This window comes from Bacillus rossius, chromosome 13 (genome assembly GCF_032445375.1).
Source record: "Bacillus rossius redtenbacheri isolate Brsri chromosome 13, Brsri_v3, whole genome shotgun sequence".
In the NCBI taxonomy this organism is placed as follows: Eukaryota; Metazoa; Arthropoda; class Insecta; order Phasmatodea; family Bacillidae; genus Bacillus; species Bacillus rossius.
Genome location: NC_086340.1, coordinates 27,699,686 through 27,726,427, shown reverse-complemented (window position 1 = coordinate 27,726,427; position 26,742 = coordinate 27,699,686). Strand labels below are relative to the sequence as shown.

At 36.2% G+C, this 26,742-nt stretch overlaps 1 protein-coding gene across 2 annotated transcripts in view; it reads right to left on the bottom strand.

Moving 5' to 3' along the window:
* LOC134538407 (cilia- and flagella-associated protein 44) overlaps positions 1-26,742 on the bottom strand; it is a 107,727-nt gene that overhangs the window by 27,487 nt on the left and 53,498 nt on the right. For both annotated transcript variants that reach the window (XM_063379707.1, XM_063379706.1), the window contains 9 exons: positions 22,431-22,611; positions 19,087-19,275; positions 15,549-15,746; positions 12,912-13,150; positions 11,843-12,086; positions 10,428-10,605; positions 7,755-7,959; positions 5,486-5,624; positions 1,172-1,307 (listed from right to left, as the gene is read on the bottom strand). In XM_063379707.1, the coding sequence (XP_063235777.1) occupies positions 1,172-1,307; positions 5,486-5,624; positions 7,755-7,959; positions 10,428-10,605; positions 11,843-12,086; positions 12,912-13,150; positions 15,549-15,746; positions 19,087-19,275; positions 22,431-22,611 (1,709 nt within the window). The remainder of the gene's footprint in view (positions 1-1,171; positions 1,308-5,485; positions 5,625-7,754; positions 7,960-10,427; positions 10,606-11,842; positions 12,087-12,911; positions 13,151-15,548; positions 15,747-19,086; positions 19,276-22,430; positions 22,612-26,742) is intronic.

Below are 26,742 nucleotides of genomic sequence, written 5' to 3'. Positions count from 1 at the left end.
CTATTGTGAAGAGCGCTTAAACGAAAGAGACTGCCATAACCTAAAAATCCACGAGTACCATTTTCACTTTTCGTAGTAGTACTGCATTCTTTCAGATCGCATTATTTCTTAGCAACATGTGCCAACCGTACATATCAAAGTTTAACATCCTTTTTTTTTTTTTAACAATGTTCTTTAATTTAATATGTCATAAATAAATAATACATTACTATCACGGTAAATATACATCTCAGTTGTTACGGTAACTATAGTGCAAATATGGTAGCTATCATGCTTCTGTAGTAATTATGGTATTCTACAAAGAATCTTTAGTTCTTTTTATGGTAATTATCTTAAAATAACTATTGGGTTTGTACTGTAGTTATGGTACATCATCCATATTTCTTCGTATGTTGTTGTTCATTTGTCTTTTCTTCATATTTACGTGTGCCATTAATTGAGACAAGAAGTTTCAGAAAAAATTTTAACGGACATTATATCACACATTTAATGGCGTAAATGACGAGACCTCGGGCAATTTAAACGCTTTATACGGAAAAACCTACCATGCGGGACCTCGCAAGCGAGTTTTACTGTATTTTTTTCCCGTAAATAGTAAAAACCGAATCCTTTGACGAATCCTATATCAGACCCGCCGAACCTTCGAATCCCTAGGATTCGGTGGATTCGGCGGATATTGGGTTCGGTCGCCCCATCCCTAGTTTGTAGAGCTGAACACACTTTTCAGCAACAACTACCGTGTAACCGTACACTTTCGCATTTGCAAACGTGTTTACTTAAACATGTTCACCTGAAGCAGCTCAGGATCCCGTGTAACCGCACCCTACGAGGGAATGTCCGAATAAATATTAGATTTATATTTTAAAATACATCGTTTCATACGGAAAGAATAAATGTATATATTGTGTTGGCATGCTTTACAGAGCAGTCCACCGTGAAATTCTTGTCCCTAATGAATTACCGTGTTTTCTATTTTAAAATACATCGTTTTATACGGAAAGAATAAATGTATATATTGTGTTGGCATGCTTTACAGAGCAGTCCACCGTGAAATTCTTGTCCCTAATGAATTACAGTGTTTTCTGTTTCAAAATACATAGTTTTACAGGGAAAGAACGGCGAGCACAGAGCGCTGGGAATGGAACGGCGACTGTGGCGGGCGTGCACGCACCTGGGCGGGCCTGCAGGCGGGCCAGCGCCCGGCGGTGGAACACCAGGTCGCCCGTGCCCCCGCCCACCAGCTGCAGCCGGTCCAGGCTCAGGAGCACCACGCACTCCACCGTGTTCAGGCGCCGCTGCTTCACCCTCTGCGACACGCACAGCCAAGTATCACTTCTGATCGCTTAAAACATTCCCAAAGTCTAACCGAGTTGCGGACATCATTCTCGGAAAAGCTGCACTTACGTATTTTGAAAAAAATACAGGATTCAAGTAAAAAAAAAAAAAAAAAAAAAATTGTTTAAAGTTTGTAATGTTGAACTGATTAAGTGATTAACCAATTAATCTCTATATATAACATCAATCAATAAAAATCATAAAATAACCATGCATAATATTAATATTAAGCATTCTTCTTCTTCTTTTTTAAGTAACCAACGTTATTCAAGCTAAACATATACAATACAAATATATATATATATATATATATATATATATATATATTAGGGATGGGCCGGTCGAATCCTCGAATCCCACCGAATCTCTAGCATTCGAAAGATTTGAAATTCGAGGGAAAAGATTCGGGATTCGAGGAAAAATGTTGATGTAAATATAGTACTTTAAAAACTTAAATGCTTACAATTTACTTGGCCTGTTTACGTTTTCCTTGGAACACATCCTATTGAGGTACAGTAGAACCTCGTTAATACGTGATGGTCAGGACCGAGATAATCACGGATTACCGAATTTCACGGACTAGCGATTAAAAGCCCGGAAGGTCTCGTCAAGTTTCTCAGACACCGGCGTGCTGCTGGGTTAAGGCCGTTCACGGTAAGGGCCGGCCGTCTTCGAATTAGTGTCTCCGCTTAAAAAAATACAGCACTGCCTAGCCATTAGTTCACGGTCATTTACAACAGCCGAAGAGAGAAAGATAAGATCGTGCTGACCTTGCACCCTCCCCCCTCATCACACTTCGTCCAGCCGAATGCCAGCCAGACACGTCACTCGCCAGGCGCCTGCCGTGCGTTGGCGGGTGGAAACAAACAAAGGGAGACGGGAAGCAGAAGTCAGGACATCCCCCTCAAGTTTAAAGAGTGACAAATGTGACAGCTGAAAGGGGGGCGACACAAAGGGTCGGTACAAACAGCGTTGCAGAGTTTGGCGGCCCGCAGAGTTTGGCGGCCCACGCGATGGCTTGTAGTGTTTGCCGGCGGGCGACCCGCGTGACGTTAATTTTAAGCGCTGACAATTTTTACTTCTCTTTTTTTTTCTTCTCTTTTAAATCGTCCCGGATTATCCGATTTCCGAATATGCGCATCACGGATTAACGAGGTTCTACTGTATTGTACTTTTAATTCGTTATTATATAAAAAAAATTATGAAGCATGTACTGATTTGGGAAACTTACTTTATATTCATGAACATGGATGCATTGTCGCTACATTGGCATTAAATAAGGCATAAATCACAGATGTATTCTCAGAATATGCTAAAAATAAAATAAAGCACATTTAGGATCTAGACTAAATATGAATCTTGTTTTTTTTAAAATAACTTTACTGAGAAATCTGTTACTTAGTAATGCAACAATAATGCCGACTTTCATCACAAGTTACGGTCGCACATGTAGTAATAACAATGAAATAATTAATGACAAAAATTAATACATTATACAATTATTATTTTAATCGCAATTCAATTTTAAATATTCTCATACACGTTTTATTTATGAATTTTTTAGGACCAAGTTTGGTTTGTGTAGACTACCAACATTAAAATATGTATTATCTGAGAATTCCATGATGGCCAACCAATGAATTTGTTAGCCAATCATTTTGAGCAAAATAAAAAATAACTAATATTAATATAAAAAACTTTAATGGGTAAACTAGAGAAAACACCCGTCACTTTTAACTTCGGGCATATTAATCACTATGCTTTATTGAGGCTTAATTTTAAAAGACGCACAACAATATTTCTTATGGCCTAAAACTATTCAAGCCAAGATGGCACCTTTCAGTTTTCATTAAATATTTCAGGTAAGCGTTTACCTTCATTTGGGACTTAAACAAATGTCAAGTTGGTAACTACAAAATATTGTTCCGTCGGATGTTGAATTTCGTTTTCCGATTTCCGTGGATACATGAATCACTGTACTCACAGATAATGCCTGAATGCCTTAAATCCACCAGTCGGATTCTACAGCAATTGAAGTGACCAGATTCTTACGTGATCCTACAGTTAACCCAGAAATAAACATTCTCGAATACTGGAAAACTGTCTGCGTGTTCACCCAGGCTACATAAACTGTCCAAAAAATATTTGTGTTCACCACCTGCGACAGTGTTCTCTGAACGTTTCTTCAGCACTGCAGGAAACATATGTGACCAAAAACGGAATCGTCTTGATCCAGACCGTGTCAAAATCCTTGTTTTTTTAAATAAAAATTTAAAGGGTTAAATAATTCTGCATAATGTTTAATTTTTTCTCTTAACTTATATATTATTTTATAATTAACCCTTGAGAACTGGATTGGGATTCGAGGGGTGGATTCGAGGTACTGTTTGGAATTCGGATTCGAGATTCGGATTCGAGAAAAATGGGATTCGAACCATCACTAATATATATATATATATAAATATAAATATAAATATATATATATATATATATATATATATATATATATAATATATATATATATAGTTTCATGATCAAATCTTAGGCTTACAATGTTTTAAAGATTTGCATTACATTCAAAGCTTCAAACAAAATGAATAGTGAATTTCCTGGTGAAGTCAAGCCTAATATCAAAAAGAGCTTTGATTGATTCGCTTAGTCGAAGATTCGCACAGGCCTAAATAATAGTAGTTTGAGGGGAAAATTCATGCTCCATTCTATCTCACCCAAATTAGAGAGTACTTTTTTTTTTTTTCAGAATCAATATGTGTTGTATATAAATTAGCCATGCAAGGGTTCTATTATAAAAAAAATAAATAGACAGTGGAGAGATATCTAGACTACTCTCACTTATTAACAATACCTTGAAAGTAAAATATATTAGTTTAACACCTCGTGTTGTTTTAAGATTCTATGGGGATGGAGGAGAATGGATTTTCTTTATTTCTTTCAGAAAATTGCAAAATAGGTATATTATTTTAAAGATTAAGTCAGAGAAATTTGGAATTTTGGTCATCATCCATTTAATGGAACACCATGTTAGAGAACCAATTTCAGAACTTTGACAGGGCCTATTAGTAAAATTTTGTATCAAAGGGTCATTTTTTTTAATTTTAAAATTAATTTTATTTCTAAACATTTTCAAACACGTGATTTTCGTGACCTGAAGTCTCTTTGGACTCCAGAAACCAAAAACACAATTAGGGAGTTGGCATAGGTACATGCTCTTCTACCCTCTCCTAAAAATATTAACGCAAGAAATTCTGGGGGGAAAAAAAAACATAGTAATAGCTCATGCCAACAATTATAAATACATATGAATTACCAGCTGCAAATTGAATACGGGCCCTCAAAAGTCCTTAAAATTCACTAAGAATGCGGGTAGTTTAATGTTCTTTTGTTTTCAACTTGGGTGCAAACAACAATTTGCACAACCGCAGTTCAATGGGAGAATTTCAAGCCACGTGATTCAATTTCATAAAAAAAAAAAATATGTATATTTGAATCAGTTCCTTTATATTTCGTATCTCACCTTTAAACTAAAAAAGTGTGTTTTTACTGTCTTACACTTTGAACTTATAAAGTAAATGTAATTAGTGATCAAATTAAATGTTAGGGCTACAAATTTTAGATGGACACTATGGGTTAGATATGTGTTCCAGAGATAAAAACTGGAATAACCAACAAAACCTTTTTGTGCATTAACTATGTTACATTGTTATTTTCTTGAGGTTTTTTTTTGATATTACAAATAGTTTACTACCTCTTGACAGTTTTAAAGGTGATGAAGTAAAGGGGAACTTAAAAACTTCTTAATTTTTTATTGCACCTAAAAACTTCTTAATTTTTTATTGCACAGAGTACAAACCATGCTTAATGCACACAAACAATAAGAATACTCCATATTCAAGACATGTGGCATACTTCAATAAATCTATGGTGAACTTTCTTCATCCGAGCTTAAAGTCATGTCAGCAAAACACTGTAACAATCATTTTAAATTTAAATGTTACATGAATGATGGCTGTATTTGACAAAGAAAAAAGTTTTTTTTTTTTTTTTACACAAATTCTTAGTCTCAAGATTTCCACATGGTATGTTTTCCCAAAATTCAATTCCAAATAGAACAATCAAGAAGAATGACAGTTACCTGCAGTTCCTCCAGCTCTTCAATTGCTTCATCGAGCAAATTCTTCAGGGCCTTGGTGCTGTTGTTGACGACTTCGAGTTCTTTCTTGACAATATCTAGATTTTTACTTTCGTCCAATATCTGCTGCTCGGTGTCGTATCTGAAAACAAGTTGTTGTCGTCAAACACAAAAATTTACAGTAGCTGCACAGTGCAAGCCAAACTTCTTGTGAGCTGGGCTCCATAGTTAAACGAAAAACAAAAAGCTTAGAACGGACCAGCAGAGCCGAATGGTAGGGGAGCCGTATGGAACCAGGTAATGCCGACTCTGCACAAACCAGTTACACAACATTCATTATCATAATGATGTTGGTGAGTGTATCTACGTATCGCTGGCTTAGCACAAGCACTACATTGTCAACATATTTTGAATGGGTAAAGCACCTCCTTTGCCTGTATCCCTAATAACATATTCTCTTCCACTACTTCTCCTTCCATCCCGCTTACCTCCCACTCTTCTCCCACCCCCCTCCCTTTTCCTCGGCCCGGCTAACAGATTGCACGACATTTTGACCACACTATAGGCTTCTTCTGGTAAAATGTGGCTATTGGTGGACGAAACTTGCTCCTGCTTTATGGGTTATCTGGTTTATCTATATTTCACCATGAAATGAACCTATCTGATAGCAAAAAAAAAAAAAAATTGTGTTTATTCCAGATTTTCGGGAAGTCATAAACTGTGATATGTAATCAGTGAGAGTGTACCTTCCAGCCACCAATGAACAGATACTATATCAAGCTACTGTATGAAAACTAACATTCATGAGGAATGAAGTCTTGCCCCACACACTGCGTCTAAAAGGCGCCACGACTATCCTGAGTAACAACTGCGAGCATGTGCAAAATACAGTCGATTTCGTACAATCCGGCATGTTCATGCCAGATTACCGAAATACCAAATTATCGGGAAGTATCTCCCGCAAATCAGTAAAGGCTAAGTCTTGGAGCAAATACATCAGTAAGATGGTTTTTGGCAGCAAATAATGTTTAGCAGGAGCAAAAGGACAGACATTTCAACAAAAATACAGGCCAAAACTAGATTTATTGTTTTACTTTTTATAGGCTCGTATGTAAATTTCTGAGCATTCCCAAACAGTGCCAATTGTTTGCAACTAATTCCGGGCTGCGCCGAGCGCTTCCGACTACCTATATGTACGTACTGTAAAAGCATTTTTAACCTTTGCTGAAAAAAAAATTATATTTTTATTGCATTCTTAGCTTAAGTTTGCTTAGTTGGCATAAGTCCGTACATTCCAGACCGCTGGATGCCAGACAAACAGTAGTCTAGCGGTATTATAAGACTCATCAGGAAATTCAAACTAATCTAATTATTCCCTGCTCAACCTCACAGAGTATGACCCATGATGGCCACACACACAGCAAGTGAAACAACCACCCTTCCCTTCTGATCGCAACTTACATCGGATCAAATGACAATTTCTAGAAGAAGAAAAAAACAGTAGTCTGTGCACAAGCCCCAAAACCTCTATTTACAATCTTCTGTATCTGCCACTGGCGACAGCTATTTAATCTGGACACTAAACACGACACTAAAATGGACAGACTAATAAATGAAAATGAAGTCTGAATAAATATTATTTTTATGTCAATATTATGTTATTTATGCAGTTATAGCAATTCAGTTAAACCAGAGCACACCTAAGTAATAAGTATCAATGTGCACTAATAAAAAAAGTTTCATAAGACAATTTTGCCTGTTGCAATAGGTGCAGTTATTTTGGTAACTTCAGCAGAATACTCTATACATATTTACCCCCAGAACAAGTCAACCAATTAAACTGATGGATCACCCAATGTTCCCAAGGAACACTTCCGAAACGTTGAAACCGTCTTCTACTTGTGGATCCAGTAAGTCCATATAGTTTCAAATTTGTCATTATTTATAATCAAGCCAAAATTTAATATTTTTTCAACAAAAATTACGTCATACCTATATCTGGCCATAAAAATTCTTTAAAGAAAAAGTTGTTTACAGAAGCGATAAAAGATAATATAACAGATAATATAAACAGATATTTTTAATAATGTAATGTGTGTGTTGGAAAGCCAGTTAGTTACCTAAGTGAACCACAGAAACTTAATTTTTTTTTTTAAATCATTCTTGTAACACTTACACAACCATTTACTATTGATGTCAACAAAGATCACGGACGAGCTAGTGTGATACCTTACATTACAGTCAATGACATTCTAAACTGCTTGGTTACTACCTCTCCTGTCGGAGGGCGAACGTCTTGTTGTAGATCTCCACGTCGAGACCCTCAGGGCACACAGACTCGTCCAACTTGAGAAGTTGTTTGGCTGAGCTCAGCATGGCTTCATCCTCGTAATCTTCGTCGTCATCTTCCGTGGAGCTCTCTTCCAGCAGAGAATCTTCATCCGACTCATCTTCTGAATCGGAATCTTCTCCTGTTCCTGAAATTGACGGGATCCGTAACACATTTTAAGTAGAAAAGCATGATCAAATTACAAATTGAAGTTTTAAATGAGAGCATTATGTGAAACCAACTTGAGGAAACTAGTATACTGCAACATCTGTATCGTTGCTTAAGAAACAACACCGTCTATGTGACAAAAAGCAAATTTTTCAGGAGAGCTTAATAACTTTATGCGCCATGCTGGAACTGAATGATAGCCGGTGTTAGAAAAATGACCATAGCAGTTCATTGTGTTGGATTTTTGACGAAATCACTTATTGAGAAGACACTAAATGCTTAAGTTTCCATGGATAAACAAAAAACTAATTTTCAAAAAAAAAAAATGTCATTTAGGCGGTATTGTTTCTTATGCGAAGATTAGTTCCACAGACTTCAAACACACTAGGCCATCCGCAACAGTAGACAGAACAATTGCACTTAATGCTAGACCCAATAAACAGCAGAAGCTTACTGCAGTTAACATAAAGAGGAGAGAAAGTACAATTTGTCAAGTTACAATACATCTTCAGCCACTCTAGTGACAGCAATTTGAAGTGAAGTTATGAAACATAATTTTGTCAGCACCATAGATAAAATTTGCTCAGTCTTAGGCATGAAGAGATTTTAGTTTCTGAACAGACATCAGTGTCAATAAGGAAATAAAGACGAGATGAAAACTACATTAGGCTAAAAGTCAAATTTCATAAAAGAGACCAAACCATAATTTTATTTCAGGAGGGGATGTTAATGTTTGAACTTCAAATTTCAGTGAATAGTATTTAAAATGTGACCACAAATCTTGTATTATGCCCTTGTTCATTAATATGAGTACGTAGTTTTAATAAAGGAGATTCTCAAAAAATTACTGTGACAGGATGAAAAAGTAAAGAACATAGTTGGGTATAAAAGGCTGTTGCTAAAAAAATGAAGGTGGAATTAGAAAGAAAAAAGAACTTCATGGAGGCTAAATCCTAGATTCTCGACAGAAAAAGACAGAGTGTCGTAAGAAGATCCTTTCAGGAATTTCCTCAGAAGATGATGTAGCTGCTGAACCTTGTGATAATCGCTGTGTTGACATAGAACTAACAATAAGCACAACCGAAGACTTTTACATTCTCAGTAAAGATGAAGGACATGACAATGAACGTTGGTATAGGTGCACTTCGTGCTCAAAGTGGACTCATGCAGAGTGCACTGGTTTTGATACACCCGAAAATTATGTTTGTGACTACTGTCAGTGATAAACACCACTCACTCATAAACTAGTTAATTTTATCAGCTATCATTATGATATTTAATATCATTATAATATTTAATTTTTCTCAACAATTTTTTTTGTTGCGAACAAACAAAATTGTTCCATTTGCTTGTGTTGTTAGAGCAAGAGCTAAGTGTCCGAAATATTTCAAATTATTTTGTAAATATAAATGATTGGAATTACCCACATATTGGGTAATTTCGACCAAACCTATAACTTATAAAACTCAATATTTTCTTTCAATCCAAATAGTTTCTTTATTGTTAATAGCCTAGAAGCCAACACAAAAAATAGCACAGTATATATTTTGCTATGCACCTCCTTGATGCAACAAATCTTCTTTTTGTGAGCAATCTTGCTTAAGTGATCGAAATTCCCCCATTTTACCCTACTATAGTCTTCTCAAAATTTACGTGGCCAGATGTAGCAAAAAAAAAAAAAAACTCCACATAAATAACCCTAAAAATTGACCAAAATCCTGTGGAAATTTTGTCCCAGCCCGACCAGAAAATCTGTGGTCCTAAAATTTTTCCAGACTTTCAAGATCCCGCACAGCCGTATTCATAAATCACAGAATATTCATTTCTTTTAAGTGTTAGTATTCTAAATTGAATAGAATATGACCAATAAACTATTCGTTTTGATATTCGAAAATTCAAATATTCGCACAGGCCTAATCATTGCCTATCCGACCCCAATTGTACCATAAATGTTAATTTTTTTAAATATGTACAAAATTAAATTTCCACTCCATACTGCAGAGCTTCAATATCTATTGACTTAATTTCTATTTTGTTCATTTACCAATCAAATTATTATTCAAGTAAAACTCTGAATACATATATTAGGACAAATAATTGTTGCTTATGGTATTTTATACTCACAATTTTTAACATTGGCTTTGGTAATTTTTTTTGGAATGTATTGGATTTTTTTTTGAGGAGGGGAAGCAAATGTCCCCTAATGTTCGTACGCCCTTTAATAAGAACCTTTTGAACTGCAATAACTGTCTGTCTAGATGTAGAGGTGTTCAGGTGATCCACGCTTTCAAGACTGCCCGATCAATTTATTTTGATGGAATACGACGGGGACACAAATTGTAAGTGAAATCAGCCAACGACTGTCACAACTTTCAGAAACAAAGTGACTATTTATTTAGTACTTAATCTGTTTATAACTATATTTTAAAAATATAACAAATACCTTACCTCTGCGACGAACTACTTTTGGTGGCTTGTACTTCCTCATGAAAATCTTTCTCAGATATTCTGCAAATATATTATCTGGCCTGATTTCTTCAGCTGAAGCAAAGAGATTTTTCATTTTATTCTTTAAAGCTTCTATCTTCAATATAGTATCATTCATTCTATCTTGAAGTTCTTGTATCTTAAGCCACGAAACATAAAGAAACCATTAGTTTTGCATAGTAAATGTGCACTAAAATAGGCTGACACATAAAATCTTTTTTTCTTCTCCCTTATAGGATTGTAAAAATAAGCTGTGTAAGAACTGTCCTTTAAGGTGCAAATGCGTTCTCTAAAACTATACAGGTGCGGAAAAGCACTAACTGCTATATTCATGTGCTCTCTTGCTACAATTGGCAACTGATTACGCCAAATGGCGAAACTGCCACATCGAATGGCTACTGTATGGGAGAAGGAATGGTACATCTGGCCCACTCAGTAAGCACGGCATGCATGTGTGGAGAACCAACAGTCATTATCACCCGTGTATAAGTGTATAAAAAAAAACCAAAGTAAATTATAACTAAAACATTGTGTGAAGGCCCTGCTTGAAAAAAAAAAAAAACTACCATTGTGACCATAACTGAAATATAAAGAACAGAAAATAATTATGTAAAAGACATTAGTTTAACATCTTGGTGGTTCATTTGCTCATTTAATATTAAATCAATTGAGCAAGATTAATAGCAAGGGAAAAACAAAAGAGAAACTAAAATCTATTTTCATATTTAGTAAGGAACTCACAAGTAGGTAATAATTGAAATTTATAGATACCTACTAAGTGTTCTCAAATAGTATCTATGTTTTATGTAGTAAAGCGCTAACAATATGACAAATAAAGTTTTACAAACATTACGTGTCAATTAAAAAAAAAAATTTATATATAAAACAGTTAGTTCACTTAAGATAAAAATTACAAAATAAACTAGATAGAGCTGCAACATAAATACATAATACCATTTCATGAACTAACCGACACATAGTGCTAAAAAGTATTTGTTTCTGGAAAATACACTAGTAGATGATAATATCAGAAAGCTACAAGAACTTACTGCAAAAGACTAGGCGTTGCTGTTGCACCAGTTCAACAGATGGAAGTACATGTACGTGTTCAGTGTGAATAACGTATTAAGTTTGGAAATTTACGACAACAACCTTACAATGATCAAAAACTTTATTTTCTTTTAACGGGGGAAAAAAAAATTCTTTAACTGTTATACAAATTTAGGGTAAAATTAAACCTCCGGTACAATTTTCTGACACAAGTGAAAAATATCTTTTAACCAGAAATTAAAATGCATTATTCAACTATTAAGAACTAATTAAGAAATGATTGTAAAGTCGCACCATGCCAGTGTTGATGGCGACGTCGTCCTCACCTTGGCGTGGGTGGCAGCCTCGTCGGCGGTCCTGACCAGCACCTTGGCGGTGAGCTGGGCCTCGGGCTCCGTCAGGCCGGTCAGCTCGCTCAGCTCGTGGCTCAGCTTGACCGAGTGCAGCTCCAGGAGGGCGGCGTCCACCTCCAGCTGCAGCCGCGACTCCGCCAGCCTCCCCACGTCCTCGTCGAACCGGCGGACCGAGTCGGCCGCTCGCTGCAAGATCACTTCCTGCTCGTGCACCTTCCTGCAACCAGGTCCACGCCCACTTTCGCAAACCCACCGACGATTTTTACATCAAACATGAAAATATTTTTTTTTTAAATTTTATTTGTCAAACGCCCACCAACAGTCAGAGACTTTTGCGGTGGACACGACACACGAGCACAGAGGCCAATGTGGTCACTGCAAGCACGAGAGCACTGCCTCCCGATAGGCACCGAGAGCAGGCAGGGCGACACTAACGCAGTTGGCCAACATACGTAAGCAGCAAATAGTGAACACAAATAACAGCTGCCATGCATACATACTAACAAACTCTCGGACACTCGGGTGACATAGATCCGAATTCGATAAAACATCAATTAATGAATTTTCTGTACTTTAAAAAGCAATGGAAATGGGGTTAGCTAACACGTATGACCTCTTGCGCAAACTCTGAAACCACTTCCAAACCAGTAGTATGAGGATAATCAATACAGTCTGGATTAACCAAGTTAATATGGATCTCCGCAACTTCAGATAAGCAAAATATCACTTAACTTAACACAATGGAATAAAAAAAAGTCTTGATTTTCAGTTGGCTCAGCTTTATTCATATTAGATTCTTTCACGTTACTCCATGATTTTCCCAACCCAAGCTTTCAACAACAGTTAGATCATTTTCTAGGTTCTCAAGCAAATTTTTCACCAGTCTGTAGGTCGGCTTGGATAACATGGAACCTCAGTTCATGGAAGCTCTGTTAATCGAGACTCTACGATAGCAGATTATTATTTTCTTGGACTTTGCATCGACCCAAAAGCCAAAAAAAATTCCGGCTGTTCAGTGAAGGTTAAGGTGTGCCACACTCGCCTCATGTTCCTGGCCCTGGACATCTCTGCCTCCCAGGCGGAGGACGAGTCCTGCTGCTGTGCCAGCTCCGCCAGCCGCTGCCTGCTGACCTGGGACAGCTTCTGGAACTCCTCGTCGGGCAGCTCCGGGCAGGATCGGTCCGGAGCCGTGCGCCAGGCCAGCATCTCCAGCTCCCAGTCCGCCTCGTCCGCGCTGCCGTCTTCTGCGTCCGCGCTCTCCGCCGCCTGCCCCGGCTTCACCTGCCGGAGGGCGAGTCCAGATCCCAGCGTCGCGGGACACTCGGGAGAACAGCGACCGAGGGGAACAACGCTGTACGTGCTGAAAGTTTAGATATTATAACTCTTTCAGTTTATTTTATACTGCATGTGTTCTCTTTCCAGTCTAACATGTTGTGCTATCATTTTAATGAATACGTAGTACACTCCCTGTTTATCGGCGAAATTAAGTGGCAGGGCCACCGCAGATAGTGAAAATCGCGGATAATCAGCAAAAGAGCCGAAGATGGGAAACAAAAAAGGAAACATTAATTTCAACTTGAAAATCTAAACATTTATGTACAGTAAAAGTTACAATTAACAGTAACAAATTTTAAATGATGCTAAAATTTTAGTATTTTACTGAATAATTAACATACAATACATTTCAGTAATGTAAACATAAAAGTGCTGAACCATACGACTAGAAACAAAGTGCGACAGAGACAAAAATAGCAACGCATGCCAGCCTACGTACTGCGTGAGTTCCGAGAAGGCCTGTGGCGTTTTACTGTATACTGCACACAATACACTCATCAGTAGAGTTCAAATTTGCTCACTTGTAATAAAATACAGATTTATGTACGTATGTGCTGTATTTTTTCGTAGCATGCGCGGATAATAGGGACTTTACTGTATCAGAATATTATTTTTATTTGTCAGCTAAATTAACAGTTTAAGGATAACATGTAAAAATTTTAAAACAATAAGAAATTAAATGTTGAACTGTCATATCAAAATTGTTAACCTCGAGCATAGATATAATCCACTGATTGTGTGTGTGTGCCTGGCGGTCGCAATGTTTGAATTGAGGAAGGCTACACTGTTTATGGTTACCAAAATGTAAATTTTAAGCTAAGGAGGTGTAGATTAAGAGAAGGAACGAATAGACAATGTTGGTTTTGTGTTGAATATTCTAATCTTATTGAATGGATGGCAAATACTAGACGACCAGGCCTATTTCTGATAACAAAATTTATGCCTATAAGCTATAATGCATCAACTGTATATGGCATAAGAAGTTGTGTATTATCATTTGTACAAACTTCTCTTTACGTTATGTAACGGCAATAAATGTTACCTATAAACAGTGTTGTTAAGTAACGAATTACAAGTAATCGGATTACTTGTAACGATTACTTTTCAAGTAATTTATACTTGTAAAGAATTACATTTAAAAAATGTAATTCGTACTTGTAATCGGAATACAGAACATTAATTGTAATCAATACATTAAGGTAATCGATACTATATATTTACTTGCCGTTACTTTTATTCTCGGAACGTATAATGAATACAATTAAGAAGAAGTAAAGTTTATAATTTTACGTTTGTAGTGCTACGATCGTATGCAGAACATCTATGATCAAAAATGAAGAGCCATAGTGACTTGCAGTGTCTCCAACATTACCCTATCCTAAAATCTGCATTTTTAAAATTTAACACATCGCTGCCGTCAAGTGCTCCCGTTGAGCGTCTTTTTAGTGTTGGTAAAGATGTTTTTGCCATCAAGAGAGGGAATCTAACTGATGAGATATTTAAAATGCAATTGTTTTGTAAGGTCAATTCCAAAATTTAAAGAGTGTTAATTTTATTACAGGTAGCTACTTGTATGAAGTTTTTGATGTTATTCTAGCAAGTTTGTCCTGAAATATTATTTATTTAATTAAAGATAATAGATTTCATCATTACATGAAATCATTTTTTTAACAAAACATATATGTATGTATGTTTATTAATGTAACAAAGTGTAAAAAAATTGAATCGTAGATCAGTTTTAAAATGGTAGCAGAAAGTAATTGTAATTGTAATTTTACTGATAACTTCTGTGTAAAATAATTTTTACTTGTAATTAGTTACATTATCACCACAGTAATTGTAATTGAGCCCAATTACTTTTTCCGAGTACTTTTAACAACACTGCCTATAAATATTAATTATTTTTTTTGGTAATTGATTGGTGAGTGAAACCTTTTCAATAGTGAAACTAATTGTAAGACTGTGCTGTCAATTATAGAAGATTCTGTGAAGCTTTCAACTATTTACTAACTTAACTTACAGACTCCAAAAGATAGTTGAAATATTGATATTATGTGCCCAATTATATATTTGGTCACTTAAGAAACACCACCTATTGTAACTATAACCAAATTTCTCATGAGAGTTCAGTAACTTTATGCGCCATGCTGAAACTGAATGATAGAAAAAATAAATTTTTTGGCAAATTCACTTTGTGAGAAGATGCTAAATGCTTATGTTTCTATAGATACACAAAAAAACTGATTTAAAAAAAAAATCACCTAGGCAGTGTTGTTTCTTAAGCAACGAAATGCAACCTTTCACAGCACATCGTGAAATTGTGAAGCACGTAAAGTCGCGCTACCTCGAGAAACTTCTCCGGAAACTCGAGCTCCTCCTTCACCGAAGGAATCTCCGGCAGAGGCTTCGCCTGAGGCGCGGACAGCTCTCGGTGGATGGCCGCCAGCCGCCGTCTCTGACGGCCGATGTCTTCTATCAGAGACAGCTTCCTGCTGCGTAGCGTGTACACCTCTTCGTTGAAGCGATGCTTCATCATGAATTCCTGCCAACACACACGCAAGCTTACACACTATACTGTCAGAGATGCTTGTTGTTGCCCTGTATCCTTTGTGATTGTTTGTCATGCAACGAGGTCGCATCACAATCAGGAAGATCTCAGTTCGAATTCCAGTCCATCCATCCTCATTTCTGTTTCCCATGGTTCGTGAAAACGACCTGGGATGGTTTCGTACACCAGGTGACACCATTTCCTTCCCCATGTCCCAGACTTTTGTTAAGGGCTGGTCCATCTCTAATGACATTTTTGGCGACAGCATTAAATAAAAACCAAGATAACATAAATCAATACTTTGTTTTATTTATTTAGTGTTTGCAATGCAAGGCTTGGTATTAAGATACATTCAAAGCCAAACTGTGCACTATACGCTGAAATTTTCTAAGTTATATCAGTCATTACAGAGAATCCTTGAATAAATAAAAATTTTTGTAGTGAATAGAACGTAAAGGTTGAAAAATAACAGCTGCTTATTTGTTGTTAATGTTCCTGGTAGGCACTAAAAAAAATTTGGTGCATGATTGTAGGACTGAAGTGTACAGTTTCAAAACGGCCACACCAATGACTGGGAAAGGAATGCAAACAAAATGTGAACGAATTGGAAGACAAGTCTCTAACATAACATGAAGAGATGCATTCAACACTGATAATGTGGCATAAAAGTGTGTTCATACCGGCGGAAACAGTACACAGTACTTCTGATGTCCGACTGCAAATGTAGTCATGTTTTCATCTAAGTAATTACAGCATGAATCACTATTCATAACCATGCATGAATATGTAAGTCTCAAATGTGTGGAGTAACCACAAGTACAAATACATAGCAGAAAAAAAATCACATTAACAAGTATGAACTCAATTCCCATAGCAATTCATGTTTTTTTTTAACACTCTCATATTAAATTTTTTTTTATAATACCTGTTCCTCTATCTAATGAAACCAAATAGTTTTATAGGGTTTCAATAGTTAAAAAACACAATAATATAGGTACTGCTTTGCAGTACTTAAAAATATATTTATTGCTCTAAATAAAATTATTTATATTTCTTTATACATAACTTTTTATTTAAATTTTTAGTACATTTGGGCAATTTTCTTTCACCTAACATTTTACTATACGTTTTACTGTAATGTAATTACCCAAAATTAAGCATTTGTTTGTAATAGACTGATACCAAACCACATAAGTATTGAGCTACGATAAATTCTTTTGTACATTTGTAAAAATTAATCTGGAAATAATTTAAATAATTTAACGAGTAGCATCTTACACTAGCAATGAATATTTCAAAGGGATTAATTTTTGATTACTAATTGTAATCAATAGCCAATAATAACACATCTGAATGAGATTTGGTAAACCTAACCAAACCAAAAGCCATCAGAAGAAAAAAAAATTGTACAGTCAATGTCTTCAACCCAACATTCTTTATTTGGCACATCAAGCCACTTGTACTCTGCACTTTTCATGTGGATTCTGGCATTTGTTAACACATTAGAAACCTTTTTCTAAACAGTAAAGCTCATGTGTATTTCTTCTTGCCTCAGAGCAGCTTCTATTCTTTGAATGGTGCTTACAATGAGGAAGATTGATTAAATTTCATTTTGGACATATGACATTGCTGGTCACATTGTATGTTATAAGAAATCTCAATATTCTCACCAAACAGATATTCGGGACACCACAACAACGGCAATACAGACGAACACTGTAAGCTTCTTAAGACAAACAGTTGTAACATCTGCTCCCATCATCAGGCACAAACAGATAGAGGCAATATTGTATGGTGAATATCAATAAAACCGAAATAACAGCGAAACTGACGTCAATACAAAACCATACACCAAAATGGCAGTCAATACATCGCATTAAACTGAAATACAAGGCAAAACACAAAAAGCTGCGAAATTCACCTCAATCAACTTATTTTGTCAATCAAAAAGTAGAATTAATTTCATAAATTTTTAGCGTCGACTTTTATTTAAAAACCTGAAATATTACCTAAGTATTAAATAAAAACCTTTATTTAGTTTCTATATATGATGGTTTTTTCAAATTAAAGTACGTATATAAAGTAGTCTACAGCTGATAACCATACAGACAGAGAAACATCACAAGGAAATGCACTTGTGTAATGATTTTGGACTTTTAACGTTTTGTGATTCATATTAATAGCATTTAAATATTAAGACAGTAACAAAAAGTAAAATTAGAATTTTTTTTACAGTATTTTGGTACCAGAAATAATCTTAAGCCCAACAATTAATCAAATATTTTTGACGTGACAATGCCTTATAAACAGATGAACGCCGGCTGCACTCACGAAAAAGCATGACTCATTGTCACGTTCCGCCTGAGCCGAGCGTGCAAAGAACAGGCCAACAACCGTGCGAGAAAACCTTCTATAATATCAAACAGGTTAAGGCAGGCTTTTTAACTAGTTGTTTGTGATTATATTTAAAAAAAATTATTTAAATTAAATTTGCAAAAAACTGTAAATAATATTTGAAAATTAAATTGTATGCAATTTTTTATCAATGTTTTCTTATGACGTTATCACATAACATTATCGTCCATAAACCGACTTTACAGATAACCAATTTTTTTTTTTTTGGAACTACTAACCCTACAAAAATAGGGGGTTGTCTGTAAAGTCGGTTTATGGACGATAGTTTAACGTGACAACGTCATAACAAAACATTAATGAAATGATTGCATACTTTTATAAATAAAATTGAATATTTTTTATTGAATTATCACTATTTTGTATGGATACAAAGGAGTGAAATGAAATCTACAATTTAACTGATAATTTTACTTTTATTTGCACTCATTAATCCAAGTACATATGTTTATTACTTTAACGAACAGATTATTTTAACTATAACTTTTATACAAAGAAGGAGTGAAATGAAATCTACAATTTAATTGATAAATTTACATTTATTTGCACTCATTAATCCAAATATGTTTATTACTTTAACGAACAGATTAGTTTAACTAAATTTCTTATACATGTTTTCTATTTAACTTCTTCCAATCTGTGTTATTCTGTTGATAGGACGATGATAGGGAAAGTAGGAAACGAATGGGAGTGTTTAAAGTTTAATGTGCCTCGAAAAAGTCAAATCGATGGTTGTTCCAATCGAGAGGAAGCGAGATAGATGTGGCGCAAGCGTACAATGAGTGTAACGGGACAATGAGCGTAACGGGACTATGAGTCATCCTTTTTCGTGCGTGCAGCCGGCGTTCATCGATTTATTAGACATCATGTCAAAAAAAAAATTATTCAGAACGGTGAGCTAGGATAGCAGAGGCCAGCGAACCTGCTCTCTAGCACGCAGCACTTGATCGAACTTCTTGACGGTGTTTATCTGCAGCTCGGGCGGCACGCGGTAGTCGGGGGAGGCCTTGAGGTGGTAGTCCCCGACGGTCCTCTCCGCCTCGGCGATGAGCGCCGCGTCGTCGGGGTGGATCACGCCCCTCCCCGGCTCCTTGCTGTACAGCTCGCTCCACTGCCGGGAAACAAGCACCCGTGCCCGGCTCAGCTAACATGCGCTGCACACGGACATGTCCTTCAAGACAAGGGAAAAACTATACAATACATTGCACACAGACAAGTCCTTCAAGAGAAGGGAAAAACTATACAATACACAACGACAAACTTACACGGTGAATTGCAATAAAACCTAAATAGCAAACGGAAAGCATGTCAATACATCAAATAACACTCAAATGCAAGTTAATACATCTTACAGCACTAAAATGTAACTAAAAATTAAAAAAAAAAATTATTAATTATCAGCAATTTGATAAAATTGAAATTACAAAACTATAAAATAAAAATAACGGTTAATTCAGTGGATTTGATTTACTTAGCATGAATTATAGCACTAAACTAAACAGTTTGACTATGTCAGTTAAACTATTATGGTGAAACAAGTACTAAGATATATTTTATTTACATATTTTTTGAGTAATACACTATTTTTATGAATGAAAATAATGTTTAAAATAAAAAAAACAACACTGAAATCACCTGTTTAATTATGAAATTGACCTAAAAATAAAAACCATAAAAAAAGGCATACAAACGTTATAAACACAGAATATTATTAGCAGTAAAAATTGTGGCAACACAGACATTATGATGCGGACATTGGTAAGCTGAACACGTAAGCAACCATTTCAGACTGGATGAATTAAAGCGTTAAGGTTAGCCGTCTCATTGACACTGAGGCCTTCAGAGATGATGAAGGGTGGTGAAACGAGAACAAAGCACTAACGGTATGGATGGGAGTACCCCGAGAAAACCCACGGGCTCACGGCAACGACTACCTGACCCTGCCAGGAATCAAACAAGGCTGTCTCAGCGGGAAGCGAGCCATCCGACCACTCAGCCAGCATGGCTCTCCCACTCTCTCCCCAAAACTATTCTACAGTTTCTACGGCTGTGCGAATAGTCTCATTTTCCAATATCAAAACCAATAGTTTATTATTTGTATTCTATTCAATTTCGAATACTAACACAAAAAAAAATTCAGTCATTTACGAATACAGCTGTGCGAGATCACGAAATTCAGGAAAAAAATTTCTGGATCACGCAGGTTTTTCTCATTGGGCGAGTACAAAATATCCACAGTATTTTCGTAATGTTTTAGGGTGTGGATATTTTTCCTCTACATTCGGCCACATAAATTTTGAGAAGACTAATACAGTAAAGTCAGAAATAACACAGTAATTTGGAACCATTACTAACAACTATGTTATCAGCTAATGTACTTTACGGAGAAGAGAGTTCGTCAGGTCGTTAAAAATGGATTAAAACTATCAGCATACTGATAAGGATAAATAAGTGTCCCTATAAATCAGAAAACGCAGGTGTTAAAGCTGATAGTTTTCAGATCAGAGGGTAGAAACACAGCACGCAGACTCTGAGATTAGTTTTGCTCAGACTGTGGCAGCGCAGAGAAAGAATGGCGACAATGTGACTTGTAGAAGAGTCTCTACTCCAAAAAATTTAGAGCAGCTTGTGTTTCTCCACAAAAATTTTAATTAGTTGATAATGTAGTTATGTGACAAGACTTTTTTATTTAAATAAAAATAATCAAATAATTGCAATACCTTTAAATTTTGAATGCTAAAACTTTTCTAATTCCACATAGAATGTATCACTTATGTAATCACTTGTAAAGTGGTGTGATAAAAATAGGTTTTTATGGGATTCCAGTTATCTCATCCTTATTCAAATTCAATACTCGTATTCAAAAATAATTTGGTATTTGTATTCAAATTCCATTCAAACTAAAAAACTGATATTCGCAAAGGCCTAACAGTTTCCTTTCACATGAATTTGAGAATACCATGAAAAATCAGGGGGCTAGGATCTGAGCAGACGTCCTTCACAAATATAGAGTCAAATTATCTACCAAATGTGTGTCCCTCGTCTGTCTGACTGTCGGACAACAGCCAAAGGTGTACAGAATAAAGCCTGCCGAAGGTGCCAGATATCCAAGAGATGAAGTAAGAGCTATTTAATCCTGCAAATTCAGATTATGTAGGTTGTGTCAGATTAGCGAGTTCACCAGATTACCAAACCAGATCACAGGAAACACCACGTTTATAGCCAGTCTTTCCCGCGCATTGCGTAAATACACCGCTGGTTTTCGCGTCGGACGTGAATTACTATAAAGATGTTTATGCTATAAGCAGTTTCATTATTTCACTATGTCAAGTAAACGGAAAATTCGGGCCGGCCCGAGAGTATGTACACCGACTCCCACTACACACGCTGACACACGTAATAGCGAGTAACATTTACTTCCAACGTGTGATGCTTTCAGTTTGTAGACAATAATTTAGTGTACAAATATGTATTATGTACATATGTATACGTTAATATATTGTTAAACAGTTTACATTTACCTGTACTTCTCTATCTCTGTGTTTTTAAACGAAATGCTTGAAGTGTTATTCTTGTGTATGTGAAATGTAAACTGTGCGTGGCAGTGACTATCCACTCTCCAGGAAGTGTGAATCACTAGCACGTAACACAGAAGTAACACAACACAGCTGTAGTCCTACTACCTCACCCGAACCCTCCATCTCTCCTCTTCACTTATGCACGCACCCACCCACAGTGATAAGAAACACGTGCCTGCCAGCTTGCTTGAATGAAGGTCATTCAACCGGCCCGGAGGCCGGCCCTAACGCAACTCCCCTTACCGGGAATTTTCCCATAACCGGAATAGACCTCCCCTCAATGATTCCGGTTGAGGGGTGCTCTACTGTACACTTATTTTATAACATACAGGATTGAAGGAAAAAAAAAAAATGTTTAACTTTCTAATGTTTGAACTGATTAAGTGATTAACCAATTAGGCCCTATGTATTACATAACTCAATAATATTATAAAATAAATATGCATTATATTAATACTGAGCATTCATTAAGGCAAATGGGGTGCCTATTTTTTATTTTTTAAGTAATCAAAAAAAAAAACAATTTTCATGAGCGAATCTTATGCTTCCAATATTTTAAAGCTTTGCAACAAAAGTGACGCTTCACATAAGACGTGAAGCTCTGCATCAGAACTGAAAATTCAAATAAAATGAATAGGAAATTTCTCAGTGAAGTCAAATGGAACATTAGAAAGAGCTCGCAGCTTGCCTCGCGCTTCCTCGCCTCCATCCTCTGCTTGCGGGCCCGGTAGCGCTCGATGGCCCGGACCAGCTTCGCGTTGCGCTTGTAGTTGATGGAGGTGAGCGAGAGGCCCTTCAGGAACGAGTCCACAGCCGGCACGTCGCTCTCCGGGGGCAGGGCGTCCAGTCTCTGGTCGTCCTGCCACTGCCTGCCAAGCACTCAGCACACGCGCACATGCTGGAACACACTGGGTGCAGGGTTTCCACAAGGAAAAAATATTTCGTACCAATTTAGGCGAGAAAAAAGTACTAGATTTAAAAAAAAAGTACTAAATTATAATTTGTTATGGTTTTAACAATTTAGGAAGTTATTATGACATTGCAATGCTTTAACTTAAATATCACACCACACACACATATACATTCCATAGTTTTTAAAAATAATTACGCTTAATAGTAAAACATATTGGAGTTACAGTAATAATATTATATTAAAGAAAAAAGTACTATATCTGAGCGTAAATGTACTAGACCACTAAAAAAATTATAAAAGTACTAGATCTAGTAGGAAAGTACTAACTGTGGACACCCTGACTGAGTGAGTTACCTGAACATGAAGCTATGATTTCTGCCAAAACTGTGGGAAATAAGAGTGGGGGTCGCATTATGATCACAACATCTGACAAACTGCAGGCTCTGCCTCTTAAATGTGTTACTTTTGCCACTTTGGACCGCTGTTAATTACCGCCTTCTAACACCCTTCCCCCCCCCCCCCCCCACCCCAAAGTTAGTTTGAAAATGACATCTGCTTGTAAACTGCGTCACTTATGCCACTCTAGTCCGGGGCTTCCTAGACCTCAGCACAGGCGTGACAGATGAGAGATGCAGGATGAGGGGGAGGGTGCAAATGGAGTGTCCCTGGGTTCTCTTTGCTTCTCTTCACTGAGGGTGCTGGGGAAGACACTCTCTTCCAGACATTGTCCACCGTATACCACCACATTCTCTGCTTTCCAAACAAGCCTCTAGCCCCCCCCCCCCCCCCCCCGCCACAATCCGCTTCCTTTTGAACTAGTCATAAAACCTAAAGTTTTTCCAACTGCCACTTGGTGTTTCAAAACAAATCAAGTAAATCACTCTACAGATAAAAGTAAATAAGGACTAAATTTAATAATTTAAATAATTTTCAAGTGCCATGTACTTGAACTGCGATTTTCAATCCATGAAGACTTTTTCATAGGTAATCAAAAAGTTAGGGGTCATATTATGTTCAGAGTAACAATATTTTCGTGTAAATATTGTACGTAAATTAAAAAAAAAAATTAAGTATAAGGCTGCCACGCACTTCGATAATCCACTCGAACAATATTCACTTGAACGATAAACCTAAACGAGTGTGTTTGTTGGTGTGTTTCCAACAAGCTGTGCTCACGAGGAGCGGTGGTCAGCCGGACGAAGTACACCGCACTGTGTCGGCAGCGTAACAAAAAATGCTTTGCTTCACTAATGCTGACCTGAGAGTGAGGAGAGGAATGCTCCATTTCCCATATCCACCAATGAGCGCCCCACTCCCGAGTGTTGCACTATTCGTTATGCTTTGATGAGTCATCACCTCGAGTTACACTACTTTCTGAATAGAAGTTTCACTTAAAAAAAAAAATCCAATAAGTACCAACTTTTCTGTTGCTCACCAATGAATATAAACAAAACCACCCCCACAATGTTCTGTCGTTACTTACAAAGTTCTATTATCCCCGAGGTAGCAGCTTGGCTGGGCAGCCAATGATGTGTAAAGTTCCAGGTGCTAATGGGCCATTTACAAACGTGTCTAATTAGTAATTACAAATACCATTTAAGAGCCATTGTACTTTACTACAATACGTTAGTTTCATGATATGTATTTGTTTTTAACATGTTTTTTTTTTTCAAGTGAATTGACTAAGACAAGTATTTCACAAGTGTTTATAGGTCGGAAAAATTTAGCATACAGCACTGTAAAAAGGATATGTATGTGTGGGGAGTTTTATCTCTAATATTCTACAACAAAATAATATGGTTATCATTTAAAAGTCACATAGAGGCACGTTACTGTACACCAGTTCGCTGACTTGTGCGTAGATCCAAAGAAGCATGTGATGCTTTTGTGCCCTTTGCACATAGTCAGGGGCCCGCTAAACATTAAACTGAACTTGTTGGCTACTTATCTAACAATGCCAAACTGCAAGAACTGTAAGCCTTAAAGGCAATATGTTTCTAAGAAAATATGTGTGAAACATTTTTGGGCTTTCACAAGACTCAAATTTTATCCGAAATAGTAAATGATAACCTCAACATCATTATGAATCTAGAACTATACTTCTTTGTTCACAATCAATTAACCCTATCAATTAAAATCTCACAGTAAAACTCTCAAATTTGTGAAGCTTTCACTTGATTACTAATAAACAGCTAATAAAATTTTATACATGTACGATTGCGTGAAAATACACACCTAGTGTGTTTGTGCAGAGTAAAAGTTAACCCAGCAATAATGTGAGCTATGATTTTTTACAGTTCATGCGCTATTGTTAAAAATAAAAACTACATGATTAAAAAAGTATATTTTTGTAGAAAATACTAAAGCAAAAGTGAAAATGAGTTTCGTAAACACTATTTGCTTCTGCGTGATATAATCTAAAAGTGAGGTAACCATATAAATATTTAGACACACATACAGAAACAAATTTACAGTAAAGTAAACCCATTTCAATAAATAAGTGAACAAATAAGAAACTAGGCTCAAGAAAATAATAGAGAAAAACATTGTGCAAGCTTATACTTAAAGAATCAATTTGCAATACTGAAATTCAAAGTTATAATGTGTTAAATAAAATATAGTATGTACATATGTCCATAAAAGAATATCCCAGTGTAAATCGTATAATAGTTTAATTTAGACTATTTACAACAAATCATACATCAAAATGAAGTTTTTCTTTCTTACAAATGTCCAATGTGTGCACCTTTAGTTATACAGCATACATCCAACCTGAAGTCCAATTCTTCCCACACTTTGGTTAACAAGACTACGGAGGCAATACACAGACACAATCTTGTATAAAGCCCCAAAGGAAAAAAATTGCATGGTGTTAATGTCAAGTGAAAATGGAGGCCAGCGAAAAAGAGCTCTGTCATCTCAACCATTGCGACTAATCCAACGATCATGGACTTCGATGTTCAACCACTCTCGTACAAAGAAATTCCAATGGGGAGGGCTGAAATTATAGATTCACTCTTAGCAAACTGCCGAATACAAATAACTTTATGCTCAGGAGTCGCCATTTTGCATAGGTGGCGCTGTGTGAAAACAACACAGCAGTATTCACACATGCGCTTATCTAAAACTGTTTAGTTACTCTTTAATTGTAACCTTGAACCAAAACTCTACAAAGCTTATAGCTTGTACTATTAAAATTTATAACTGGGACATTATTTTATTGACATCCTGTATTATCATAAAATCATGCCATTAAGAGCAATATAATTTAAAGGTATCAAATATCAACCACAGGTTCTGACTACGCAGTGTAAAATTCTTCCAGCATTAAGTAAAAAATTTGAAGATACATAATGGTATGGCCTACATTATCATTAATTATGAAATAAACTATACAATAGTAGTATGTCTGAACTGGAACAAAGGTCATGCAAAATACACTTGAACTGCATACAAGATGTTATTTGCGCATGAGCACAGAAAAGATAAAAGGGAATGAGCTCTGTGTCAGTAGTATGTAGAGAACAAACGTTTGTTCAATTAGGTCTTTCTGCTCTCGGAAGCAAGTTAGATGTTTCTGGAGTAGCAAGGAGCATAAACCGCTATTCAGCTCGGGGTCGATCATTTGAATGTCTTAGAGGAGTTTCACAGTTCAGGATGTTTTTTTTGCAAAACACAGTTCAAACACTACAATTAAATTAATCAAAACCTACATGTAAAGTTCATGGATGAAAGTTTTTTTTATGATGTTCTTTTGTAACATCGAAAAAACTATCACAATTTTTAGTAGGCCTGCGGGAATAATAGTTTTTTGATGCGAAGCAAATATCAAATTGAATGTTTAAAATATACGCGAAGTCAAATGAAATTGCGAATATTGTTCGCAGCAAGGCTGTTGTATTACACTTATTTCATAAATTTCTGGATTGAAGAGATAAAAGAATTATTTTACCATTTGGAATGTTTTTTGGAATGTTTCAACTGATTGAGTGATTAACTAATTGGGCCCTATATTGCTATATATAACTCAATCCAATAAAAAAACATAAACTAACCATGCATAATGTTAATATTGGGCATTCATAAA